This window comes from Solanum tuberosum, unplaced genomic scaffold (assembly GCF_000226075.1).
Source record: "Solanum tuberosum cultivar DM 1-3 516 R44 unplaced genomic scaffold, SolTub_3.0 scf00239, whole genome shotgun sequence".
In the NCBI taxonomy this organism is placed as follows: domain Eukaryota; kingdom Viridiplantae; phylum Streptophyta; class Magnoliopsida; order Solanales; family Solanaceae; genus Solanum; species Solanum tuberosum.
This window is the reverse complement of record NW_006239163.1, coordinates 897,873-920,239: the sequence shown is the minus strand read 5'-3', so window position 1 is coordinate 920,239 and position 22,367 is coordinate 897,873. Positions and strand designations below refer to the sequence as shown.

Sequence of the window (22,367 nt, the reverse complement as noted above, 5' to 3'; positions counted from 1 at the left end):
TATGGAATCATGATATGATATCATAATATTGAATTATGAGATGAAATTGAAGTTTTGTTTGGACATGCGATATGAAATTTTGATGTTGTATATTTTCTCATAAACATAAGAATCTTTTAAGTTGTAAAACTATTAAAATATCCCCAATTGTTTATCCAATCTTACCAAATAAACAAAAAATTATAAAATCGCATAATATATTATTACATTGCTATTTGTTCTCCACTTAAGTAACTGTTTTATCTAACTTTAATCCATCAAACTTTAATTCAATAAAAAAATTGAAAATAATATTAAGTGTACTAGTCTTTAATATTACTCAACAATCGGTTGATGTGAGTTAAAGTGACTATATGTTGGTGAGAATATAATAATAAATTTTATGTCGGTGAGAATAATTAATTTTTAAAAAGTAATGATGCTATTATAAATTTTATTTACATATGAAATAAATGGTTAGTAGATATAAATGTGAGATTGTTTTAACAAAATATAAACTTGTGGATCAATTTTTGTAGTAAAAATATCTCAAATCATGATATGATATTTCCATATCATGATTTTTGGAGAATATGAAATCACATCTCATGATATGAAATCATGAGATGGAATCAGCGTAAAATCGCATGTCAAACACTGATTTCATATCACGATACCATATCATGATATGGTATGAGTATGATATGATATGAGTAAGAACTAAAATTTATTTTTTCCATTTCAGATTGTTAGTCCTATTTTAATTTAGTACAGAGTCTAAAAAAATAATATTTTTTTAATCTTATGATAGTCAATTAAAAATATGTCAAATATACTAAAATATTTTTTAATTAACCTTAAACATATTAATATAAAAAAATTAAAAATTAAAAGTTGCTAAAAAAAAAACTTGGAGTCCGTTGGATTGGCTTAAAAAAAATAGTTTTTAAATCAAAAATAAAAAGTCAAATTGAAATGACTTTTAAGTAAAAAAATAAAAAGTAGGGGGAGACCTACTTTTGGTTTTTGATTTATTTTAAGTCATTTTTTATCTTGTCAAACACTACCTAACTTATTTTAAGTCATTTTTGACTTATTTTAAATTATATTTTATATTTATCAAACACTTCCAAAAATAAAAAACTGACCTAAAAATAAATTTAACGAACTTTTAAGCCAATCCAAACACCCTCTTATTCTACCAACCTGCAATCATGCATCCCCTGCAATAATTAGAGGCCTACATGAATGTACAATAATGCATATTAATCATGAAAGCACTGAAAATGATTAATTTATCTATGATACTATTTCTATCACTCGTCTCTTTTCTACCTTCCAATATAAAAATAAAAGAGTGTAATCATTACCTTTTTTGTTGCATATTGGAAATAAAATATAAAATCTAGTTCATTATCTTTTTACTTAAAGCTTAAAATAAGAGCCGTTACACAATAGGTATTCTAAAAAATATTTGAGTTGTATTGCTTAGCTTGTTTGCTATTAATGTATTGCTTTTGCATGTTCATATTGTTGTTGTTATTAATTATCATCGATTATGTTATAAAATTATTTTTAACAAAACATGTTCATTTTATTTTCTGATAGACAAGAAGAGGCAGAAACAACCGTATTTGTGGCGCATGATGCGTTGATATTGCAAAGACAAAGAATGAGTTCACAACGTTTCAATAAGCTACTTGAGTGACTAAAGCTCTATAGGTAACTCAGTATCCTTAAGTAAGGGCATCGAAAAAATTATGCAAATTAAATAAGATCTCTTCTATCTTTACATTCGATTACCTTGATTATTTATTGTCATTTTACTAGCTCGAATTGATACATAGGGCCTGTTTGGCCATACGATTTGAAATCATGATATGAAATAATGAGATGAAGTTGAAGTTTTGTTTGGACATGCGATTTGAACTTTTTATGTTGTAAGTTTTCTCATAAACATAATAACTCAATAAGTTGTAAAACTATTAAAATTGTCCAATTCTTACAATCTTACCAAATAAGCAAAAGTTAATAAAATCGAATAATACACTATCATAAAGATATTCTTTAAAAAATATAATATTTGTAGACCAAGCTTTAATTTAATAAAAAATAAAATTAAACATAAGTTGTGGTCTACTAGTCTTTCGTATAATCCCCCACATAGTACTGTCAATCTTCTCAACTTGAACTTGCATTTCTCATTCATATGACTTAGAAGCCGAACCAACATTGTTACGTTGAATCATTTGTTGATAAATAAATTTGATAAAAAATAATGAATTTGGTAAATATAAACGGTAAAGTAGAAATTGATTTGAGTAATAATAAATTCTACGCTTGTGAGAATAATCATTATATGAGATATAAATATTTTGAAAAGTAATGATATGAATTATAAAATTTATTTATATATGAAATAAATGATTAGTAGATATAGATATGAGGTTGTTTTTACAAAATATAAATTTATGGGTCAATATTTGTATTTGAAAATTTTTAAATCATGATTTTTGGAGAATTTGAAATTTCATCTTATGATATGAAATCATGAGATGAAATCAACGTGAAACCGTATGTCCAAAAGCTGATTTCATCTCATGATTTTATATCGCGAATGAAATCGCATATCAAAACGCTGATTTCACCTCATGATTTTATATTGTGATATAAAATCACATGTTCAAACGCCTACAATTGTTTTAAACTTACAAAATAATTTGGATTAATTACATTGTTATACACCCTATTTCAAATAAATTTAACTGATTTTTCTAGTAACCCAATTTTAGGCTATTTTGGCACCCACCATGGGGACTTACCATCAAATAATTGTCCTAAAAGTTATTTTAATTCTTGGTTGATTTTATGTTTCCAAGAAAAACAGTGGCTGACGAACAACATTTGGCACGTGCGTCAAAGACGCCCCTCAGCGCACACCCATTACTTATTCTCTCTTTCCCTAATTATTTGTTCATTTTTCTTTTTTTAATTGTCCTTAATTAATTATCCATTTTGACAAATCAAGAAAGAACAATTTTTTTTATCATATTATTTATACCCTCAATTAATTACTTTGAAAAAGGTAGAACTTTTTGAAAATCCTAAGTTCTTAATTCATCAACTTCATAATTAATAGGGGTAAAATGGTAAACTCACTATGTCAATCATTGTTTTCTTAACAGATGTATCAATTTAAAAGTAGACAAGTAATTAGGGACAGAGGAAATATTTTATTAGCGTTTCTCAATCTCTGTATTAAGTCAAGAATAAACACTCTATTATTAAATATAAGTAGATTCACATCGTGATCTACTTTCCATTTCCATCGAGAGGGTATGATACTGATAAAGAGGATATTAATTAATCTTTGGAGATTATCAATGTTGATGTGCACTTTAATTTAGTTCGTATTTTATGTTGATTGACAAGGTAGTGTTGTTTGTTGTTTGCTTAATTAGACGACAAAGAATCTTTCCCCACATGGCCACATCAATATATAATATAGTATAAATACGTTGGAATCTTTCTCTAATAAATTGCCTTAATATGTAAAATAATAATAATAAAGACATCGATTATGAAATGTTTTATAAGGTCAAATCTAGAGAAATCTAATTGAATTTATACATCCATTTAGCATAGTCAATTCAAGAGTTCGGAGCTAAAATGATATTTTTTTTACTAAAATAGAAAAAAGGGTCACTTGTTTTAGTAATTAATCAAAACAAACAATTCACTCAACCTTGAACAATCATCTGCCATCGTTAAATAAAAAGACATTTAGCTCAAGATTTAGCAATTTGTAATTTGTTAAATTTGGCTAAACTTTAAATAGTTGGTTAAAGTCTTAATATAGATTCTAAAGCAACTATTTGCTGTTATTTCTGAAATTACTTTTTATATGTACTGGTAGGGACTATTTGCCTTAAAAGTCTTGGTGGATGTCATTATACTTGTATAGTTGTATCAATGAAAGATAACATAACATCATGAAATATCGCAATACATGTAAGTTGATTTAGACACTACGATTTTGAGATGAATGTCGATTTCTTAAGAAAGTTAGATGCCAAGAACAATATTTAATTTTTTTAAATATATATATACCCTTGAAACATTGGCCCAACTATAGTCACTGAGTACTCAAGATCTTATTGAAGATTTTGTTCTGTGAATATTATGGATTGAGGTAGGTATGTCAATAGGACGGGGCAAATCTTGATCCGCTAAGATTTTAATCTACTTTATTCTGTTTTATTTTAATAAAATGAATATTTTATCCCGTTAAGTCATGTTCCGCCCCACACTGCCTCATTTAAGTGTCAATTTGTTTTTTTCCACTTTTTAATGTTCTATTTAATTTTTAAAAACATAAATATCAGTATAACGGAGACTAACAAAAATAATTGTCAGAAATCTAACAATTGTCAGGTATATAAATGCCTTTTAATTATACCATATATATATATGAAAGAGGAAAATGGAAAATAAATATCATTAATTAAAGTATTGTGTTTGTATTCGATCACAACAAGAAGATGTTGATCAAGCATGAATTTTATTTGGATTGTACGAACTGATATTCAGTTGAAATAATGGGCTAAAAGTTCAACACAACCCACCTTTGTCCCACCGTATTAAAGTTTTAAATATATTATTATCTTTTGATGCGTTCTAATCTATCCCATCCCGTTTAAATATTACCGTGTCCCGCCCTTGTCGCATCTTATTGCGATTGTGACCCCATTGGTAGCATTCTTTTTGGGAAAAAAACAAGATAAAGGTACTTGCCAATAGTGACTTGGTGGTTGGTACTCTCCAATTGACCTACTTCTTTGGACATCCATTCTCATATTTCAACACATAGTATTTTGGAGTGCTATATATATGTACTAACATTATAAACGTGTACTTTGTACCATTTTAATTAAGAGTACCATTTTTCATCCACCATATTAATTCATGAATTTCTTTCGTAAGAAGCTTATACTTTGTAATTTTTCTGTCTTTTTTACTTGTTCAGATATATTATTACATTCTATTTGAGAAAGTATTAAATAAATATTTATTTACTAGGTTAATTTTATTTTAATTAATTAAATAAAATAGGTTAAAATTATTTTTAAACTATGCAAAATAGACCACTTATAAACTATATTACATTTTGAGATTAAAAAAAATACCTCCATCGTTATTTCAAGAGACCACAAATACCCTCAAAAGTTAATAACCTAACCTCGATGTTATCTTAAGTGATACAATGCAAGAAACTGGACCTTTAGCAACAACAACCATTCGATATATATAATAGTTTTATTTTAAGACTTTTTACGATACTTTTACTTGAAATCGTCTACTAAACTCATTTATCAACCGAAAAAAAGGTGTTGTTGATGAATGAAAAAAAGAAAGTCTTCACAAAAAGAATCACAAATATTTTTGTATTATTAATGAAATTTAACGGACTCTTTTGAGTTATTGATAAAATCATTAAAAAATCTTGAAGTAACATTAACCAAATCGATCTGATTGGCCAATAACATAAATACAAAGCCGATTACAAATTGTTAAAATGATATCAATAAATCAATAACATTTTTTTTTTCAGTTCAATTTATTGAATAACCTGAAATTTGCACACCCCAGCCTACCAGCTACTTGCTCTTTTGCTATCTAGCACGCCACTTTATTTTTTATTTGTTTATTGACTTTAAAAAGTCCAATATTTTATTTTCCTTAAAAGTATATTTTTACAACTATATCTCAATCACAAACAAATTAAAATATAGTACTAATATGAATCAATCACTATCATACCAAATGAAAATAATCTCTTTTTTTTTTCCAATGCAACATAAAGCTATTATAAAGTCGAAATACTCCTAGAAAAGCAATAGGTTGAATCTTCTGATATCAGATCTCAATCATAAATCAAATTTATTACAATTCGATTGACTACTATTTTGACTGTGACCTTGATGATTGTGTTGTGCCAAATAAAATATAAATACCAACCCTTCTCCAAACCCCGCACATAATGAAAGCTTTAATACATCAGACCGCGGATTGGAGGAAATACAGTATTTTTATGACAGAGAGGATGTTGTTGGTAAGTCACTTGCATAAAGCATTTGGGTTCCAACAACACCATTTATAAAGAAAAATATAAAGACTAGGGTAAGGCAAAATTTACATGTATAAATTGCCTAATGATAATAGTCTGCCATTATAATCAATATGTACATTCATTAGCCAAATGCAGTTGCCAGCACTTCCTTTCCACTCTCCCAAATCAAGCTGTTAGAAAGATTGGCATTCAAAGAAACCAAGTTGGAACAAAAATATGAACCCCTAAGATTTCAGCTTCAGAATAATGTCTGGCATCACTTTGACATATTAATTTAGTTGCAAAAAAAAAAGGATTAAAATTTCTTGAAAAGGTAGCAGGGAATATTTCATTTACTTCTTAGAACCCATCAAATGAGTTGTACAACAGCTGCTACGCGGAGTGCTCCATTTTGGAGAAGGTCAGATACTTCATCAAACAACAGGGCCGAGCGCCAACCCCATCCTTTGGGAGCTTTTGGTAGAAGAGTTCCAGTTTGTTTGAAGCTGCCAAACACCATCACTTCTCTCTTTGAAGGAAAAATCAACTGGTTTACCAAATTATTGACAGGAAAAAAAGAAGCAATTTAGCATGACAGTTGCTGAAGATAACAAAACAAGGGCATTGAAACTTAGCCATTGTAAGTTCACCTGATATCTAGCAGTAACCTTTTCACGGGAATCGACATACATATGCACCTGAATACACAATACAAAAAAGATCATCAAGGACAAGAGAAGAGAAAATCAATGTTCACTTATAATTTTACATAAACAAGAGAGAAAGGAAAGGAGGAGGACCTATCATATTTTACTTGTATTAATCGTTCTAATTAATTAGAAGCTTCAGAACTCAGATATACATATATGTTCATGAACGGTTTTAGTAAGGATTAAGTATAAGAAAACCTCGATAGTAAATGCTGATCCCCACTTAAAAAAACTTCTATTTATTCACAAAATTAAAAAGGAATAGTTCACCTTTCTAACTGGATCAGCTATTTCTGCCTTCCTACGATGAAGAAATAGCCCTGATATAACAACATATCAACAAAGTTACAAAAGAGGTAATAAATCTATTTTCATCATGCAGACAATTTTAGAGGAATACAATATTACCAAGTGTTCGGCGTCCCTGAGGGTCTTCATCACTGAAAGCCTGAACACTAACCTAGAGAATGCAAAATACTAGATTGATCAACTCCTTATTGGTTGCAATAGCAAAAATCTTCTGAAGAGCAAACTCAATCATTTGCATTTCCCCCCAAAGAAATGCGTGAGTAAATGAAATGCAATAAAGAGTTAGATTCACAAACCTTCCATAAGGAACCAGCATAAAAAAAATCTGGAGAGTGTTTGACTTGGCCATCATTAAGCCTGAGAACATCGTGAAACTCAACCCTGTGAAGCAAGTCAGGTGTAAGTAAACACTTTTGTTAGCCATAAAGAGAATGAAAGGATTCTATTTTCATAAAGAGGGCACTGTATTCAGAACACAGAACAGAAGGAAATTTACACGAAACAAAGAGGTCTGGCTACTGTAAAATTGAGACTCCTGCAATTAGAGAGATTGTTTATGGATGGATTTCATTATCCAAAGAAGGAAACATGGAGAAGCGCATAAGAATCTCCCTGTCGCAACTGTTCATTTGCAGGTTACAAAAAGGTAATCAAACGTTTTCAGGTAATTCAAATGATTGCATCTTTTGAAGGGCAAAAGGTGCATGTTTTCTATCAAATGATTGCATCTCTTAAGGGAATAAAGTTACATTTTCTGTTCAAATCCTAAAAAGTATAACATGGAAGAACCATGAGAATCTTCATAAAGATTTCAAGAAGAAATTTTATGTCCCTGATTTTATGACAAAAATTGTTTTAGAATATTTTTTTTCCGATAAGTCATTGACGTAGGATATCTGAGAGTTGAAAGGGTAGACACAGAATATGGACAGAGCGACAGCTTTATTTGCAGTTTCTGAAGCTAACAGATCAAATGGGCAATATCTTAATGATATGGAAAGGTTCACCTTATTACAAAATGTAAACTGGTCACTCGTCATGTTTCATTGTAATCAAAAGAACATTCAAGCATGTTGGCTGTATTTGTCTCTTCAATGTAAAGTGAAAATACAATTTCTTCTCAATGGTTACAGGTTACATGCTTAGGAGCTACATAAACTGATACTTCGAAAAATTAATCCAAGAAAGGAAGTAAACAGAACCTAATCTATGGAACTCATTTCACATGCAATGGATTGCCATAATGCAGAAACTGTTAAATTAGGTCTTAGGCCTAACTCACACCCCAAAAGCTAGCTCAAAGGGAGGAGGATTGCCCAAGCCTTATAAGGAGTCCACCCATCTCATTAACCACCGATGTGGGACTTTTGTCATTCTTTAACACCCCACCTCACGCCCAGTGCTTAGCATCTGGTGCATGAGCAATTTTGATTTTGGGGGTCCCAACATCGGGTGAGACGGGCCCTGCTCTGATACCATGTTATTTTTGTTACTGTGTGATTGAATCCATGGAAGCTTGTTCTTCCATGGATGAACAATACCAATTGCAGAAGAGAAAGAGATATTTTTATTAAGATCTATTGAAGAGTTGAATTACAATGAAGAAGGAGTGCATACTTTTATAGATCACACTTTTGCTACTTGCATTCTAACTATCTAATTCCACGTAGGAGTTGGTTACATAACAAACTAGTAACTAACTCTTTCTAGAATCTTCCAAATCTTCAATATTACTTCTTGTTGAAAAGGTAAAATTTGTTTCATATTCAGTTTAAGCAACACCATGTTTGAGTACTTTATATGTTTTTTCTTCTTTTGGTGATAAGTACTTTATATGACAATCGTACTTCTACGACTCTCTACAACATTACTTCTACTTGAGGTTATAATGTCCCAGTGCTTAGCATCTGGTGCGTGGGCAATTTTGATTTTGGGGGTCCCAACATCGGGTGAGACGGGCCCTGCTCTGATACCATGTTAAATTAGGTCTTAGGCCTAACTCACACCCCAAAAGCTAGCTCAAAGGGAGGAGGATTGCCCAAGCCTTATAAGGAGTCCACCCATCTCATTAATCACCGATGTGGGACTTTTGTCATTCTTTAACACCAACCAAATATAGCAGAAAGAATAACTTACCCAAACCGAAAGGGAGGAAAGTGACTTAAAGGAGTTTTCATATCCAATGATATAGAAGTGCTTCCATTCTCCCACTCTATTCCCATTGCATGTTCAGACGATCCTAGCATCTAGGGGGAAATACTGCTTGAACTTGGGCCAACAGTTGATGGTCCTTCCAGTCTGCTTTGCAGTTCTGTCTCATATCCCCTATCAACCCGTTCAACATGAATATTAGCACTATTGCTTCCTTCTTGGCTGAGCCCAACCAGAGCAGTTAGTCCATCTCCAGCAAGATCCCCGCTCTGTTCTGCTCTATTTTCTGGGTCATCATTGGCAGGAGATTGCTGACAGTTCCGATTGCCCATACCAAGTGGTACACGAGAGAAAACAAAACGAGTTGGAGGCCAAGCAACTGCAGACACAAATGTAGATCCACGTCCAATACCAGCTAGACCATCATTGGGGCCCCTAACATGAACCCGAACAGGCCTAAACATGCCACTTCCTTCCCTGTGAGGAGAGTCTGTGGCATAAATATTTCCTATATTGTTGGATTGATTGCTCTGATCATGCTCTGACATGTAATATCCAGTAGCCGCGACTCCGCATGAATTTCCAAATGGCTGCCGACAAGCACATGCCATACTCACAAGGCAGCAACTTTTGCAAGTGTCAGCACCAATTTCCTGCACCCGCTGGCTTATGAGAATCTGCAAAAAAACACAAGCAATTTAAGAGCAAAAATAAAATTAGGAAATAAGATATCTACCATGGTTAGGAATGTAGACAGGCAGACTATTCTGTCAGCTATCAAAAAAAAAAAAAAAAAGAACAGCAAAATGGGGAATAAATATAGTTACAGACCTGTAGCCACAACCCGTCATTCACAGCTTTGCAAGGAAACCCCATTTCTTCAAGTTGCTTTCTCACACTAAGAAGTGCATCAAATGACATGTTACAATATAAAAGTGAGCCACCCTCAAAAATGTTGGCAAAGGCATCATAATCTTCTCTACTTACTCCTGAATGAGCATTTAGGCAAGTTTTGACTTTTCTCCGGCCCACAGTTCTACCACCCCAAGATAGAGGAGTGAAATTGCATCTTTCCCATTCATTCGGAATCATCAAATTACAGGATGAGCCCATTGATGAGAAGTTCCTCTGATCCCCACAAAGCCAACTGTTGTTATTCAATTGATAGCATGAATCTTCTTCAGATGGCCCTTCCACACCCATACCATTGCCCCCTAATCCACTAGCTCCAGTACTAATTGGCATTTCAAAATAAGAACATGAAGATCTGACTTCATCAGCATATAAGAATGAGTTATTTGATGAAGGACGTCCACTGTTGCATGGGTATCTTGACTCCGAGTCTGACTGAAGACAAGCTGATTCTTGCATCTTTTGTTTAGAGTTAGGCACCTCAGTGAGGGAATCAACATTACAATCTGCAAGCTCAACCAAGATATTTTGACCGTTGTTACAACCATCAATGCCATCTTTTAAGCTTAGGTGTCCTAGTCCAGATTCCACCCTTCTGTCATCAGTTAAATTCGTTGGCACTACTCTGGAAACATCAGAAATTGTACTTGTTCCAACTCCAGAATCAGAACATTTTTCTTCATGATTTTCTGCCTTGCAAAGAGCATTTTTTGCAAGAAGTGTACATAAAGCTAGTTCAAACCTGCTCAGATTTGCAAGCAGAAAATCAAGATAGAGAAAGAGTTATCATGCTAGACTAAAATTTCAAATATCATTTTAGCAAGTCCTAACAAAAAGCAGCCACAGTTCTCACCGTTTCTTTTCGGTAGGGACCCATAACTCGTCTGAGATCAGTAGAGCATTTAGTGTTGGAGCAGAAAGTTTTGGAAGGACCTGGTCACAAGACAGTTGACAAGCCAACTATTTATCATCTCATGGATTTCATCATAACTCAAATAAGAAAAGAGAATCATGCATATGCAATTTTTTTTTTTATAAAGGTATAGAACATGCATACGAGAAATTGAACTGCAGAATCAGGTACTATCTTAAGAACAAAGCAAGGTCTCCACTCTCCACATGCTTATTTGTGACTGGAAGCTAGGTAAGTTGCTTTAACAAAGCCGCTAAAATGGAAATAAGCCCATGTCAGAAGATATGCAGGAATCTCTACGTATGTGAATTATTCGCTATGTTGCTCGGACTCTTAAAAAATGTCAAGGGGTGCATGTCGGATTCACCAAAAGTAGTGTATTCTTGGAGAATTCGACACGGGTGCAACATTGAAAGTGAAGAGTCCGCACCAACTTAGATTATTCGAAAAGAAACTGCTGTAGATATTTTGCATTGTCTAATGAGTTGCAACTTAAGATAAAACTCTTATCCCCAGTTGCATCACATGTTCAAAAGAAGGTATTTCCATGATAGCAATTCAACAACGAAAAACTTGCACCACTTAGCCCTTGCATGCAAAACATCATTTTAACACCTTGATGTGAAAGTGCAGTTTGTTAAAGACATATTTGAGGTTTCATAAAGAGTTTGGAATAACTGAAAGCGCTGACATGCACATTGAGAGAGGTATTTACTTATTGTTGCAATAAATTAGGAACAGAAGTGCCTTTCTGGAGAAAATTAGTTTCTCCTAGTATCACGCCAAATTGGCAAAGTAGCAGCCTGAAAATTCGAAGATAACTAACTGATACTCAAATACATGTGGTGTAGCAGAGTGTTTTTTCTTTTGATAAGGTAATAGAAATATGGTGCAACAGAATTTCTGCTAGGCTTTGCAACATGCGCCTCCAGAAAAAAAAAGCTGTTAATTTAAATAAAAGGAGAAAGTAGAGAGGTAACTACCAATATTCACTGCTTAAAACTTTAGCATGGTTTCCAAATAGTTACCTCTTTCAACTCTATAGCACCACTTTGACATAAGTATCCCCAACAAGCATTTCTAACTCGCTCACCATGTAAACCATAATCTTGGCTTTCTGCGAACACCTAAGTTCCAAAACAATGTGGTTAGCAAAATGCATGAATGCATGGATGATGAAGTAAAAAAATATCGAGCAGCAATCTGGAACCTGGTACGTTAAGAAATTTGATGTCCACAATTCGGATATGATGAAGTCTGTGCAAATTGCACATAAATCCTGCATGAAGAATGTTAAATCTGTACTGTTATGCCAGGGAGGAAAATTAGTTATCAAGCAAAAGATTGGACGCATCAATCAGCAAGTTCAGGAGGATTTTTGTTGGTTGAGAAATCAAAGTAATTATTGATAACTGGTAACACACCAAGATAATGTCAGCTTTACAAAAAGTGCAATGGCACTGTACATCACACGTCCAAAATTTCAACCATCAACAGATGTAGGTATTTCCACTTTGCACCAAAAAATAACTAGGGAAAAAAAGGAGAACTCTTGACTCTTGAAATAGAGCTCTCTACATCCTTGAAATTCAGTCACATATTTTCAAGTGCTCTTGATATTCTGAGAGAGTGTCTCTAACCTATGAATTCTTAAAAGACTGGATGTCGAATTTTGATTCGGATTGAGAAAAGACTATGGAATTTGCTCAATCAATTGTTGTAAAGCCCCGTGGATTTCTAAAATTGATAGAGACTAATTTCGAGCTTAAGGATGTGATTTAATCAAATTCGAGTCACGTGGGGTTACAAGTGTAACAAAGTCACGGGAACACTTGTAATTAACATTGATATAGCTTGGAATAAATTACAATTCGATGGTACAAATGATTGAATTAATTGGATGAATCAGTGTTATCACATTGTATAGGAATAATTAATTACCTATGATTGAGCTAATTTATGGGAGTAATCATTTTCCACTGATTAGCCATTGATATGTTATGGGAACAAAAAATATTAGTTATCAGATGCAGTTGAATAAATGACTTAAGAAATGGAATAAAGGGATGCTACTGTCAAGTGAAAAAGGGTGGTAGGGGGTAAAAGGAATTGGAGGCAAGGATTTTAGCTGGTCAATGGTATAAAGGTGCATAACGGATAGATGCCAAGGATCTAAAATCCGTAAGTTGGGAGCAATTAACGAAACAGAACAGTGACTCTTTACAATAGCACCAAGTGAGGTGTCAATTTTTTTTAAAACCTGGGACAGATCGAGCGCCACACCTCACACCTATCCTCACAATGCAGCTGCTGAAGGCTTTTAAATGCCTTAGGGGTGAGATGCTTTATTTGTTTGGTTCAAGTTCTTGGGGGTTAGAGAGAAGGAAGAGCTCCTACTCGGTAAATGCTGCCTTGAGGTCAGTATTAAATACATTGCTTGGTAGATTTGGTTCATTAAATACATTTCTTAACTCTCCAACATTATGAAAATTATAGATTTTCGATCACAAGAGTATCTCAAGAACTCAAGAACTCAAGTCTTGAAAATTCTAGGGTTTGACAAAGAGATAATCCCCTCACTCCAACCTTGCCACTAGGTACATAACCTAGTTGACTCTACCTCTTGTGTTGGTGATGGTATAGTACTCCCAGTGAATGATGAAATCACACATGATTTTGATCAAGCTTTAATTCTAAAAAATGAGGACTCGGAATGTGTTTACTTTGATATCTCATTACTATCTAAATTGAGAATTAATATAAATGCTTTGTTCTTATATCAATGTCTATGCATAGCACTCGATTTCTTTAAATCTTGTCTCACTTCTTGGGGAATCGGTTGTATGATACATACTAGGCATGTCGAAGTCAGGCCTTTTAGCCATTCAACTTTTGATTTCAGGATTATGGTTGACCATCCTGAGCCATGTTGTTAGGACAGCTCCACCTCTTCTTGTTGGATACTTTTGGTGAGACTCCACTTGCTTCTCATGGAGCTCAGATTGTTATATGTTTTTTTGAGTCATCGGGGATTGTCGTTGTTGACTAACCTAATCCTTGTCATAGAGGTTCCCTTGACAGTAGAGGTTCTTTCAAGTTGTAATTGTGGTTATTCATGACATGAGTGCATGAGACTTTATTATTTTTATGAATATTTCACTTTTTTGAAAAAAATGTGATTGATTTAATGGTTATATTCATGCATGATTTTCAATACTTCAAAAGTTGAGATTTCTAAAAGCTTTTGCATACATGATTTAGGTGCATAAGTAGGAATTATTACTTGAGTTGGTACGCTTTGGTCAGGTAGAGTTTAGGGTGTCGGTCACGTAAATTTGGGGTAGTGTTATCAAAAGCAAAAGGCCCTAAAAAGTTTTAAGGTCTACTGGGTTTTAAGCGCAAATAAAGCATGGACTTTAATGAAAATGGCACAAAGGGAGAAAAAAAATACAAATATAAATGTTTAGTTCAAGACTATAATAATAAGCATAATGAAAAATATATGAGCAAATAAATTGAAAAACATATACGATAAAGTGAAACATTGATTGTATAGTGTCACCTCTTTAGAAGAGGCTCATTGGCAAGGAAAGTATGCCTTAAAACCTTGATGACGACTTTGAAGCGCACATTAAGCGAGGCGAAGTGCTCAACATGTTTTGAGCCTCGCTTTAGGGCTTAAAAGCGCCTTTGACAACACTGATATGGAGTGTGACAATTATTATCAAGGAGTAACAATTTAAACACCAACTTGGGCCATGCCTCTAACCTATGATTCTTAAGACTATATGTCAAATTTTGATTTGGATTTAATAAATGACTACGAAATTTGTTATCAATTGTGATTAAGGAATGACAATTTAAACACCAAAATGATAGCAGACTCCAGTTACTCCCCTTTTCAGAAGGAAAACTGGCTAAGTATACAAATCATTTTTCCTCATGAGGAACTTTAAAATAAAACATCCGGAAGAACTGAAAACTTAAAGCTAACCAGAATAATGAAGAAATATAGCAACTGGTATCTAAGAGATAGTAGAATAAGAATATATCTTTTTTTAATAAAACACTTTTTTTTATTTCAACATACCCTTAGAAGAGTTGCTGCAAATGATCATGCAGGAAGTGCAGATATCTGACGTACAAAAAGCAATGCCACCATAACAATATGCAGAAATTTTTACAGTACGTCTTGGCAAAAGTAATCATGTCTCCATCCCTTTTTCAAGACCAAACTAATGGCGTCTATCAGAACACAAGACTGATTAGTAAGCCATTATATGTTTCACATTCCATACCTGAAGATCGAGAAAGGATGCAGCAGCAAGAACGCGAAATGCATTATTATCATTAAGCTTAGGATGGTGTCCATACAGATATGCTAATGCTATATCAATAGCCTCCCCATTGACATTGCTATCATCCACTGTCAAGGTCAAAACTGGAGCTTTGGCTTCTTTCCATGGTCCCTGAAGCATATTCCTGTTCATTAAACAAGTACATAAACTAGAGTTCAAGAAGATTCACTTACTTGTATGCAAAGACCAATAATATTTGTGTATAAATGCAGCTAAATATGAAGGCAGAGAACGTAAATAAACACAACTTCGGTGAATGGCCCTCCAACCTCTTTCTCCCTTGGCATCTGGCCATCCAACCTTTTGTTTGGAGGTAGATGGCCCTTTCCACTAGGCACTTGTAATGCATCTTATTAGAAGAACATACAACAAATAGCCTTGGCACTTCTACATGCATGTAAATACTGATAGAGTTCTGTAATTAGGGATACAACGGTGAAGGCTCATTTACATGACCCTAATTTGTCAGGATGGCAAGTGTTATAATGAAAGTAAAGCATGTAGCCTGATACCAAACATGCAATAAATGAAACCAGACAGCATGCAGTTTTGAATTACAAATTTTAACCAAGTGGATGTTGCTAATTAAAAGATTACAGGAAACATACACTGAGGACTTTGAGTATAATTGAACTGGAACAAGTGCAAGGGTTGCAAGAGCAGTTATGGATACATGAAGCTAGTATCTGACAGGGTGTTTTGTCAGTGGCAAAGCGACAATTCTGAAGTCATTACTTCTTCCTCCCCAAAAAGAATGACAGTATTTGGAGGTTGAGGGTTAACATATTTAATTTCAGTACGATTCAGGTATAATTTTATAAATCTTCTTGAAATAAAATGTACAGATTTAGAAACTACAATAAATGTACTGTAGATTACAATTTCTATAAAAATCTTCTTAAAACTATAAAATCTATTGCGATTATTCAAATAGAATTATAGAAATAGTGTAATTTTTCTTCGCTATGCATGGAGTAATAGATAATGAGGAAAAATGACCACGAAAGTAGCCATAAAACATCAAACGTTTTCAGCAGAATATACAGTAATGAAGCAAACAACAGAAAGCTCTGTACATTTCCAACAGAGTTATCAACGCAAGCCTACTAAATCATATCAAAGAACAAAATGAGAGCCACAATGAATGGAGTTGATGGGTGCAATAGGAGGCCCAAAACAGCGAATAGAAATCATGAAGTAAAAGTTGAGGAATTTTGTAGTACTCATGGTCAAATGACAACCTAACCAAATTATATCAAGAGAAAAAACACACCCCACCAAGAATGAACCTTTTGTACTCTGTAACTAATAATTATTGAAGGGGGCCAAACCAAATTACATCAGAAAAAAAAAATTCCACCAAAAACATCAAACCTTCTGCAAATTAGCCTAAATTAGTGAAGCAAAATTACAGAAAGTTTTGAACTTCTCTAACTGATAGCTACAAATGCAAGTAAAATTATACCAATAATGGAATTAAACTGTACAATTGGAGACCCAAAACGAACCTGAAATAAGAACTACGGGAAAGGATTAAGCGATGAAGGTGATAAGTAGAACCCATGGCTTGAACAATGACATCGGAAAATGAGCCGTTGTTAAAACCTTCCAATTGAATATGATCACAAAGGGATGTAAGGTTACAATCCAATGCTCGAAGTTCATTGCTAGTCCGGTCGTTATCGGAGTGTTGTGACTGCAATTGAGTTGAGGGTTGTCTTGTTGTTTCCATCGGTAAAGATCCTCCTCCTCCGCCGATGCCGGTGACGGTGCCGGTGCCGCCGTCGCCGTAGGTTCTCTGATGCTGCTGCCGAATTGGGGATTGTGGTTCCATTTTATGTAGCCAAAAAGGGGAGCGGATCCTACCGGAAAATTTTGGAATTTAGAAACAGAAAACATTGGGCTGTAAGTTTGGGAAAAACAAAATTTCCTATTAGCCTTTGTTCCGTCCGTTCGGTTCGGTTCGATTTGTTTTTGTGTATTATTAGTTCGATCTATCAATTTTCTGTTTTTAAATACATTAAATCAATAACCAAATGAATAAGATATTTTTTATCAATTTTCGATTAATTGGTTTTGATCCTTTACGGTTCCGTTTTCGATTTAACCAATTAAAGAAAATGTTTATCAAACAAATAAATGACTTTTCTAATAAATTTTTCGTAACAAGACAATAATGTAACTTACAAATGATCATAAATAGAAATAATAATAACAAACATGAAAAGAACAAGTGTAACACAGAGGAATTAAGAGAAATAGAAACTTTAGATTTTGAGTTTTGACGGTTTGTATAATGTGGAGTTGTGAACTCAAAGTCACAGTGAAGTATGAATTGAAGGCTAAATGATAAAGACATAACTAGTAAGATATTGAGATTAATATTTATGTATAGCTAAAAGTAGTAAATTACTATACTCTTAGAGGTCGTTTGGTAGAGTGTATTAGGAAAAATAACGCATGCATTAGCATTGTGTATTACTAGTACCTTGTTTGGTACTCTTTTCCAACCTATGTATAACTAATGCTTGCATTAGTTATACACTCTATTGTGTATTAAGGTGTGTATTGCTAATGCCATAGATTTCCTAGGTATTAGCAATGCAATGGTTTTAATGAATGCATTAGATTAACTAATGACAAAACTACCCTCTAATAATAATAATAATAATATTATTATCATAATAATAATAATAAATAATAATAATAATAATAATAATAATAATAAGAAAGTTCACAAAATAAAAGAATGTGGGGGTATTTTTGTAACAAATATTTTTTTAATAGTCTTTATACAAGACTTGTTATTTCCAATACATCAAACCAAACAATGTATAAGAAATAATGCAAGCATAACTAATGCAAGCATAACTAATGCAAGCATTACTAATGCATGCATTACTAATACATCATATTCAACATTATTCTTATACACTCCACCAAATGACCCCTTAATGGGTTATCGGTTTACCCAATAACTCAATATTAAAAATCAACACCGAACCAATAACTTGATAATTTTTTTTATAAAACCATTAAAAATCCGTTAAACCATTAACCCAATAGCAATAAATCAATAACACTTTTTTTTGTCCGATTTATCTCTCGATTCGGCTTTTGCACACCCCTACAAACAAGTCTCTTTTTTGGTTCAAATTTTTTATTTCCCTCTTTTTTTGGGTTTGACTTTTTCAATTTTTTCTATAATTACACCTTAATTGAAAAAAGAAGAAGATTAAATTGAAGAGGTTGATCCTTTGATCATGTGATTTAATGCCGCACTTGAAATTCTCAATATTGCTTAATGACATCTAAAAAACATGACTTGAATAAATAAAATCAGAAAAAATAAAATGTACAATAATGAAAAGACACAAAATATGTCAATTTTTTTAAGAGTTAATCATAGTACAAGCCCAAATATGAAATAATATATGTAAGGGATAAGGGTCTGAAAAATATCTCAACTTTGGTTGGATTTGCTGTTGCGATACTAAACTTTCATAAGGACCTATTACCTCCCTAGACTATTTAATACCGTATTTTTTACCCCATAAACTATTTAATAGTGTATTTTAAAGGTATATATGTGCCCACGTGGACACATTACTATTTATAATTTTGCATTATTTTTTATGTCCACGTGGGCAAATATATATGTTTAAAATACGGTATTAAATAGTCTAGGGAGGTAATAGGTCCTCATGAAAGTTTAGTATCGCAACAGCAAATCCGACCATAGTTGGAGTATTTTTCAAACCCTTATCTCTATATGTAATATTGAAAGTTATGAATTAATTTTAAAAATATTTACAAAGCATATTAAAAACAAATATTTTCTTATGTATAAAATAAAATAAAATGACATATGTATTATGTCGGTTTGATTTGAATTCGATTAGACTTTTTTCCTGTTAATACTAAACCAAACAGACAATGGTTGGTTTATCTTTTTCACATCAAATCAATCAAGCCAAACCACAAGTCAATTTTTTTTATCTGTTTGACTTGATTCTTCGATTTGGCTTCACTTGACGGTTTGACTTAGTTCACGAGAAGTAGTTTATATTTATACAGAAATTAGTGATATATTTTAAATAAGGGAAAAATGACAAATATACCCCCGAACTTTGATAAATGGTACGTCTATACCATCCGTTATACTTTTAATCCATCTCAGCCCTTGCCGTCCAATAATTGGTGCACATTTACCCCTCCCACTAACGGCACCCTCTTTGTGTACACGTGGCGAAATCCTAAGCCACTACCTAGTTGACTAATTCTTTTAACCCAAATCCTAAGAACCCGCCCCATAACCCAATAAACCCACCCGATTTGTAGGTAAAATATAGGGATAAGGGTCTGAAAAATACCCCAACTTTGGTTGGATTTGCTGTTGCGATACTAAACTTTCATAAAGACCTATTACCTCCCTAGACTATTTAATACCGTATTTTTTACCCCCTGAACTAGTTAATAGTGTATTTTAAAGGTATATATATGCCCACGTGGACACGTTACTATTTATTAATTTTGCATTATTTTTTATGTCCACGTGGGTCAAATATATATGTTTAGAATACAGTATTAAATAGTCTAGGGAGGTAATAGGTCCTCATGAAAGTTTAGTATCGCAACAACAAATCCGACCAAAGTTGAGATATTTTTCAGACCCTTGTCCCTAAAATATACTCTCTAAAATCTAAAATTTGGGTCTTTTCTTTATATTTTAAACTCAGTACTTCGTAAAATTTAAACTCAATAATTAGTAAAATTTAAAAAATCTTTAACATATGTAAGTAAATCTTTTTTGCGGAGGTTTATTGTTTTGCGGAGGTTTATTGTTTTGCGGAGGTTTGAGAATTCAAATTACTGATCTAGTTATAATGAGGTTTAACTAACAACAAACCTTCTATGACTCTCAAGCTATTCTTTTTTGGGAGGCTTTTAGGTCTAAACAACTTCCTCTTATGCAGCCACGCAATGCGTCACAATCAGCAGCTAAAGAGAAACATGACGGTGATCTAGCTTCAAGCAAGAGTTCAACCGCTCAAAAAAGACTCCAATTCATTAACCTCCACTAACAAAAGCAGCAAAAACATGTATCAACATTGGCACCACAAGCAGCAGTAGCAGACATCCAACTTTAGCTTATGAATCCTCTAACCCTTCGACAACATTGAAGGACAAGGCTGGACAAAATGATACATTGATGTGTGTGTTAGAAAATGCATAACGGAAGCTATATTCAGGATCACAAATCTTACATGTAAAATAAATAATATAACATGAACGAATTTAGAAGAAGACTAACCTGTTGAAACTTCTACAAAAGTCGTCCAGATGCCAAGGATCCAGAGCTACAATCTTCTCTTATTTCCTGATTGATTGTTACTATCAAGTTACTTGTGTGGGCAAGTATTACTTGTTTTAAAGGATGATTTCTTTCATGCCACATCCAACCTATTTATACTAATTTTCCAACTCAAGAATGAATAGGAAAAATCAAATAAATTTCAACCTTAATGAGCAATCAAGAGGATCATTCAAAATGAGAATAAATTGAGATTAATATAAAAAACGTTTTCATCCATTTAAGGCCAAACGTTTTTGTCATTAACTCAATATTTGACTCTCAAATAATTCATCCTTTAAAGATCAACAATAAAATTAATTTGTCCTTCTTTTCAAACTTGGTCAATTAATTAGGCATAGTAGGGACCGTAGATATATTTAATAGAGGCTTCCAATTACGACAATAATTCTCAAATAAACGAATTAACCATATCGCAATAAATTACAAATTATTCCACTAAAAATTTGTAATTGCACTCCTCGATTTAATTTCGAAATCTACCACTACATCTTATTTAACCCCCGTGTTAGAATTACCAACACCAATCAATTATATCAATTTTCTGAAAATTTAATTCATTGACTAAATTAATCCTTTATTATATTTACTTAACTTATTTCACATGACGGATATAAAATCCACCTGCAGGGTTTTCACGTGAAAAATTATAAGTAACCATAAAGGGGTGTCTTCAACTAATTATTATTTCACTAATGTAATTTGTCATTATCTAATCTATTAGAAATTTATTGACTCATCAAAAAGTCTCACCTTTTAATAGATTAAAACAATAAAATAAATTACATAGATCATAATAATTATATCAAGATTAAGAGTATAAGTTCATGTAGTGGACTAGAGAATTTATTTATAAATATTCAGAACATTAATAAATGTCTCTAATTGGTCCGTTCAATACATACAAAATGTACTAGCACAAGAAGTTGGAATTTAACCATCCTCATAATTAAGATCAAATTATATTTAATCTTGTGCTACGATCATCAAGATGTTCGTTCCTACTTTCATCTTTTGATCGTGAACATTAATTTATAACTTATATGCACCGACAATTTTAATCTTCCGTGTAATGAGTTAAAATACTCCATACACAAAATTGTCTACTATATAAACAATGGACACACATATATACACAATGATCTATTTAAACAAAGATTTTATTATATTAAATAAATAACATAAAAAATCTTTACAAGGGATTAAATAAAATTACTATAACACAATTACATGGTTAATAGTATATCCCAACAGTGTGTTTCTAAGAAACCGTCTGCATTTGAGGCAGCAGCTGCACCAATGAACTCTCTAAAATCTGATGAACTAGGCTAGGGTTTGTGAGATGAACGAAAGTGACTTAGGATTTGGGTCTTTAATTTTAGAGAGTATATTTTACCCACAAATCGGGTGGATTTATTGGGTTATGGGGCGGGTTCTTAGGATTTGGGTTAAAAGAATTGGTCAACCGGGTAGTGGCTTAGGATTTTGCCATGTGTACACAAAGAGAGTGCCTTTAGTGAGAGGGGAAAATGTGCACCGATTATTGGACGAC

At 32.9% G+C, this 22,367-nt stretch overlaps 1 protein-coding gene and 1 long non-coding RNA gene across 2 annotated transcripts; one reads left to right on the top strand and one right to left on the bottom strand.

Annotated features, from left to right (window-relative positions):
* The first annotated feature begins 1,331 nt into the window (after window positions 1-1,331).
* LOC107062527 (uncharacterized) lies at window positions 1,332-1,852 on the top strand. Its single transcript, XR_001474681.1, has 2 exons — window positions 1,332-1,437; window positions 1,588-1,852. It is a non-coding gene; the product is annotated as an uncharacterized lncRNA (long non-coding RNA).
* A 4,332-nt stretch (window positions 1,853-6,184) lies between these two features.
* On the bottom strand, window positions 6,185-17,360 carry LOC102588065 (uncharacterized). Its single transcript, XM_015313227.1, has 12 exons — window positions 16,950-17,360; window positions 15,382-15,565; window positions 12,294-12,362; window positions 12,112-12,210; window positions 11,024-11,103; window positions 10,090-10,912; window positions 9,244-9,935; window positions 7,404-7,488; window positions 7,207-7,258; window positions 7,069-7,118; window positions 6,739-6,786; window positions 6,185-6,635 (listed from the first exon to the last, which is right to left on the bottom strand). The coding sequence occupies exons 1-7, from the start codon at window positions 17,273-17,275 to the stop codon at window positions 9,354-9,356; spliced, it is 2,163 nt and encodes a 720-aa protein (XP_015168713.1). The 5' UTR covers window positions 17,276-17,360; the 3' UTR covers window positions 6,185-6,635; window positions 6,739-6,786; window positions 7,069-7,118; window positions 7,207-7,258; window positions 7,404-7,488; window positions 9,244-9,353.
* Between the last annotated feature and the right edge of the window lie 5,007 nt (window positions 17,361-22,367).

Coding starts and splice junctions, on each gene's coding strand:
- LOC102588065 (XM_015313227.1), bottom strand. CDS start 17,275: ATGGAACCACAATCCCCAATTCGGCAGCAGCATCAGAGAACCTACGGC. Junction 12,211..12,293: donor CAAATTTCTTAACGTACCAG/GTTCCAGATTGC, acceptor TTTGGAACTTAG/GTGTTCGCAGAAAGCCAAGA. Junction 10,913..11,023: donor GTCCCTACCGAAAAGAAACG/GTGAGAACTGTG, acceptor AAATCTGAGCAG/GTTTGAACTAGCTTTATGTA.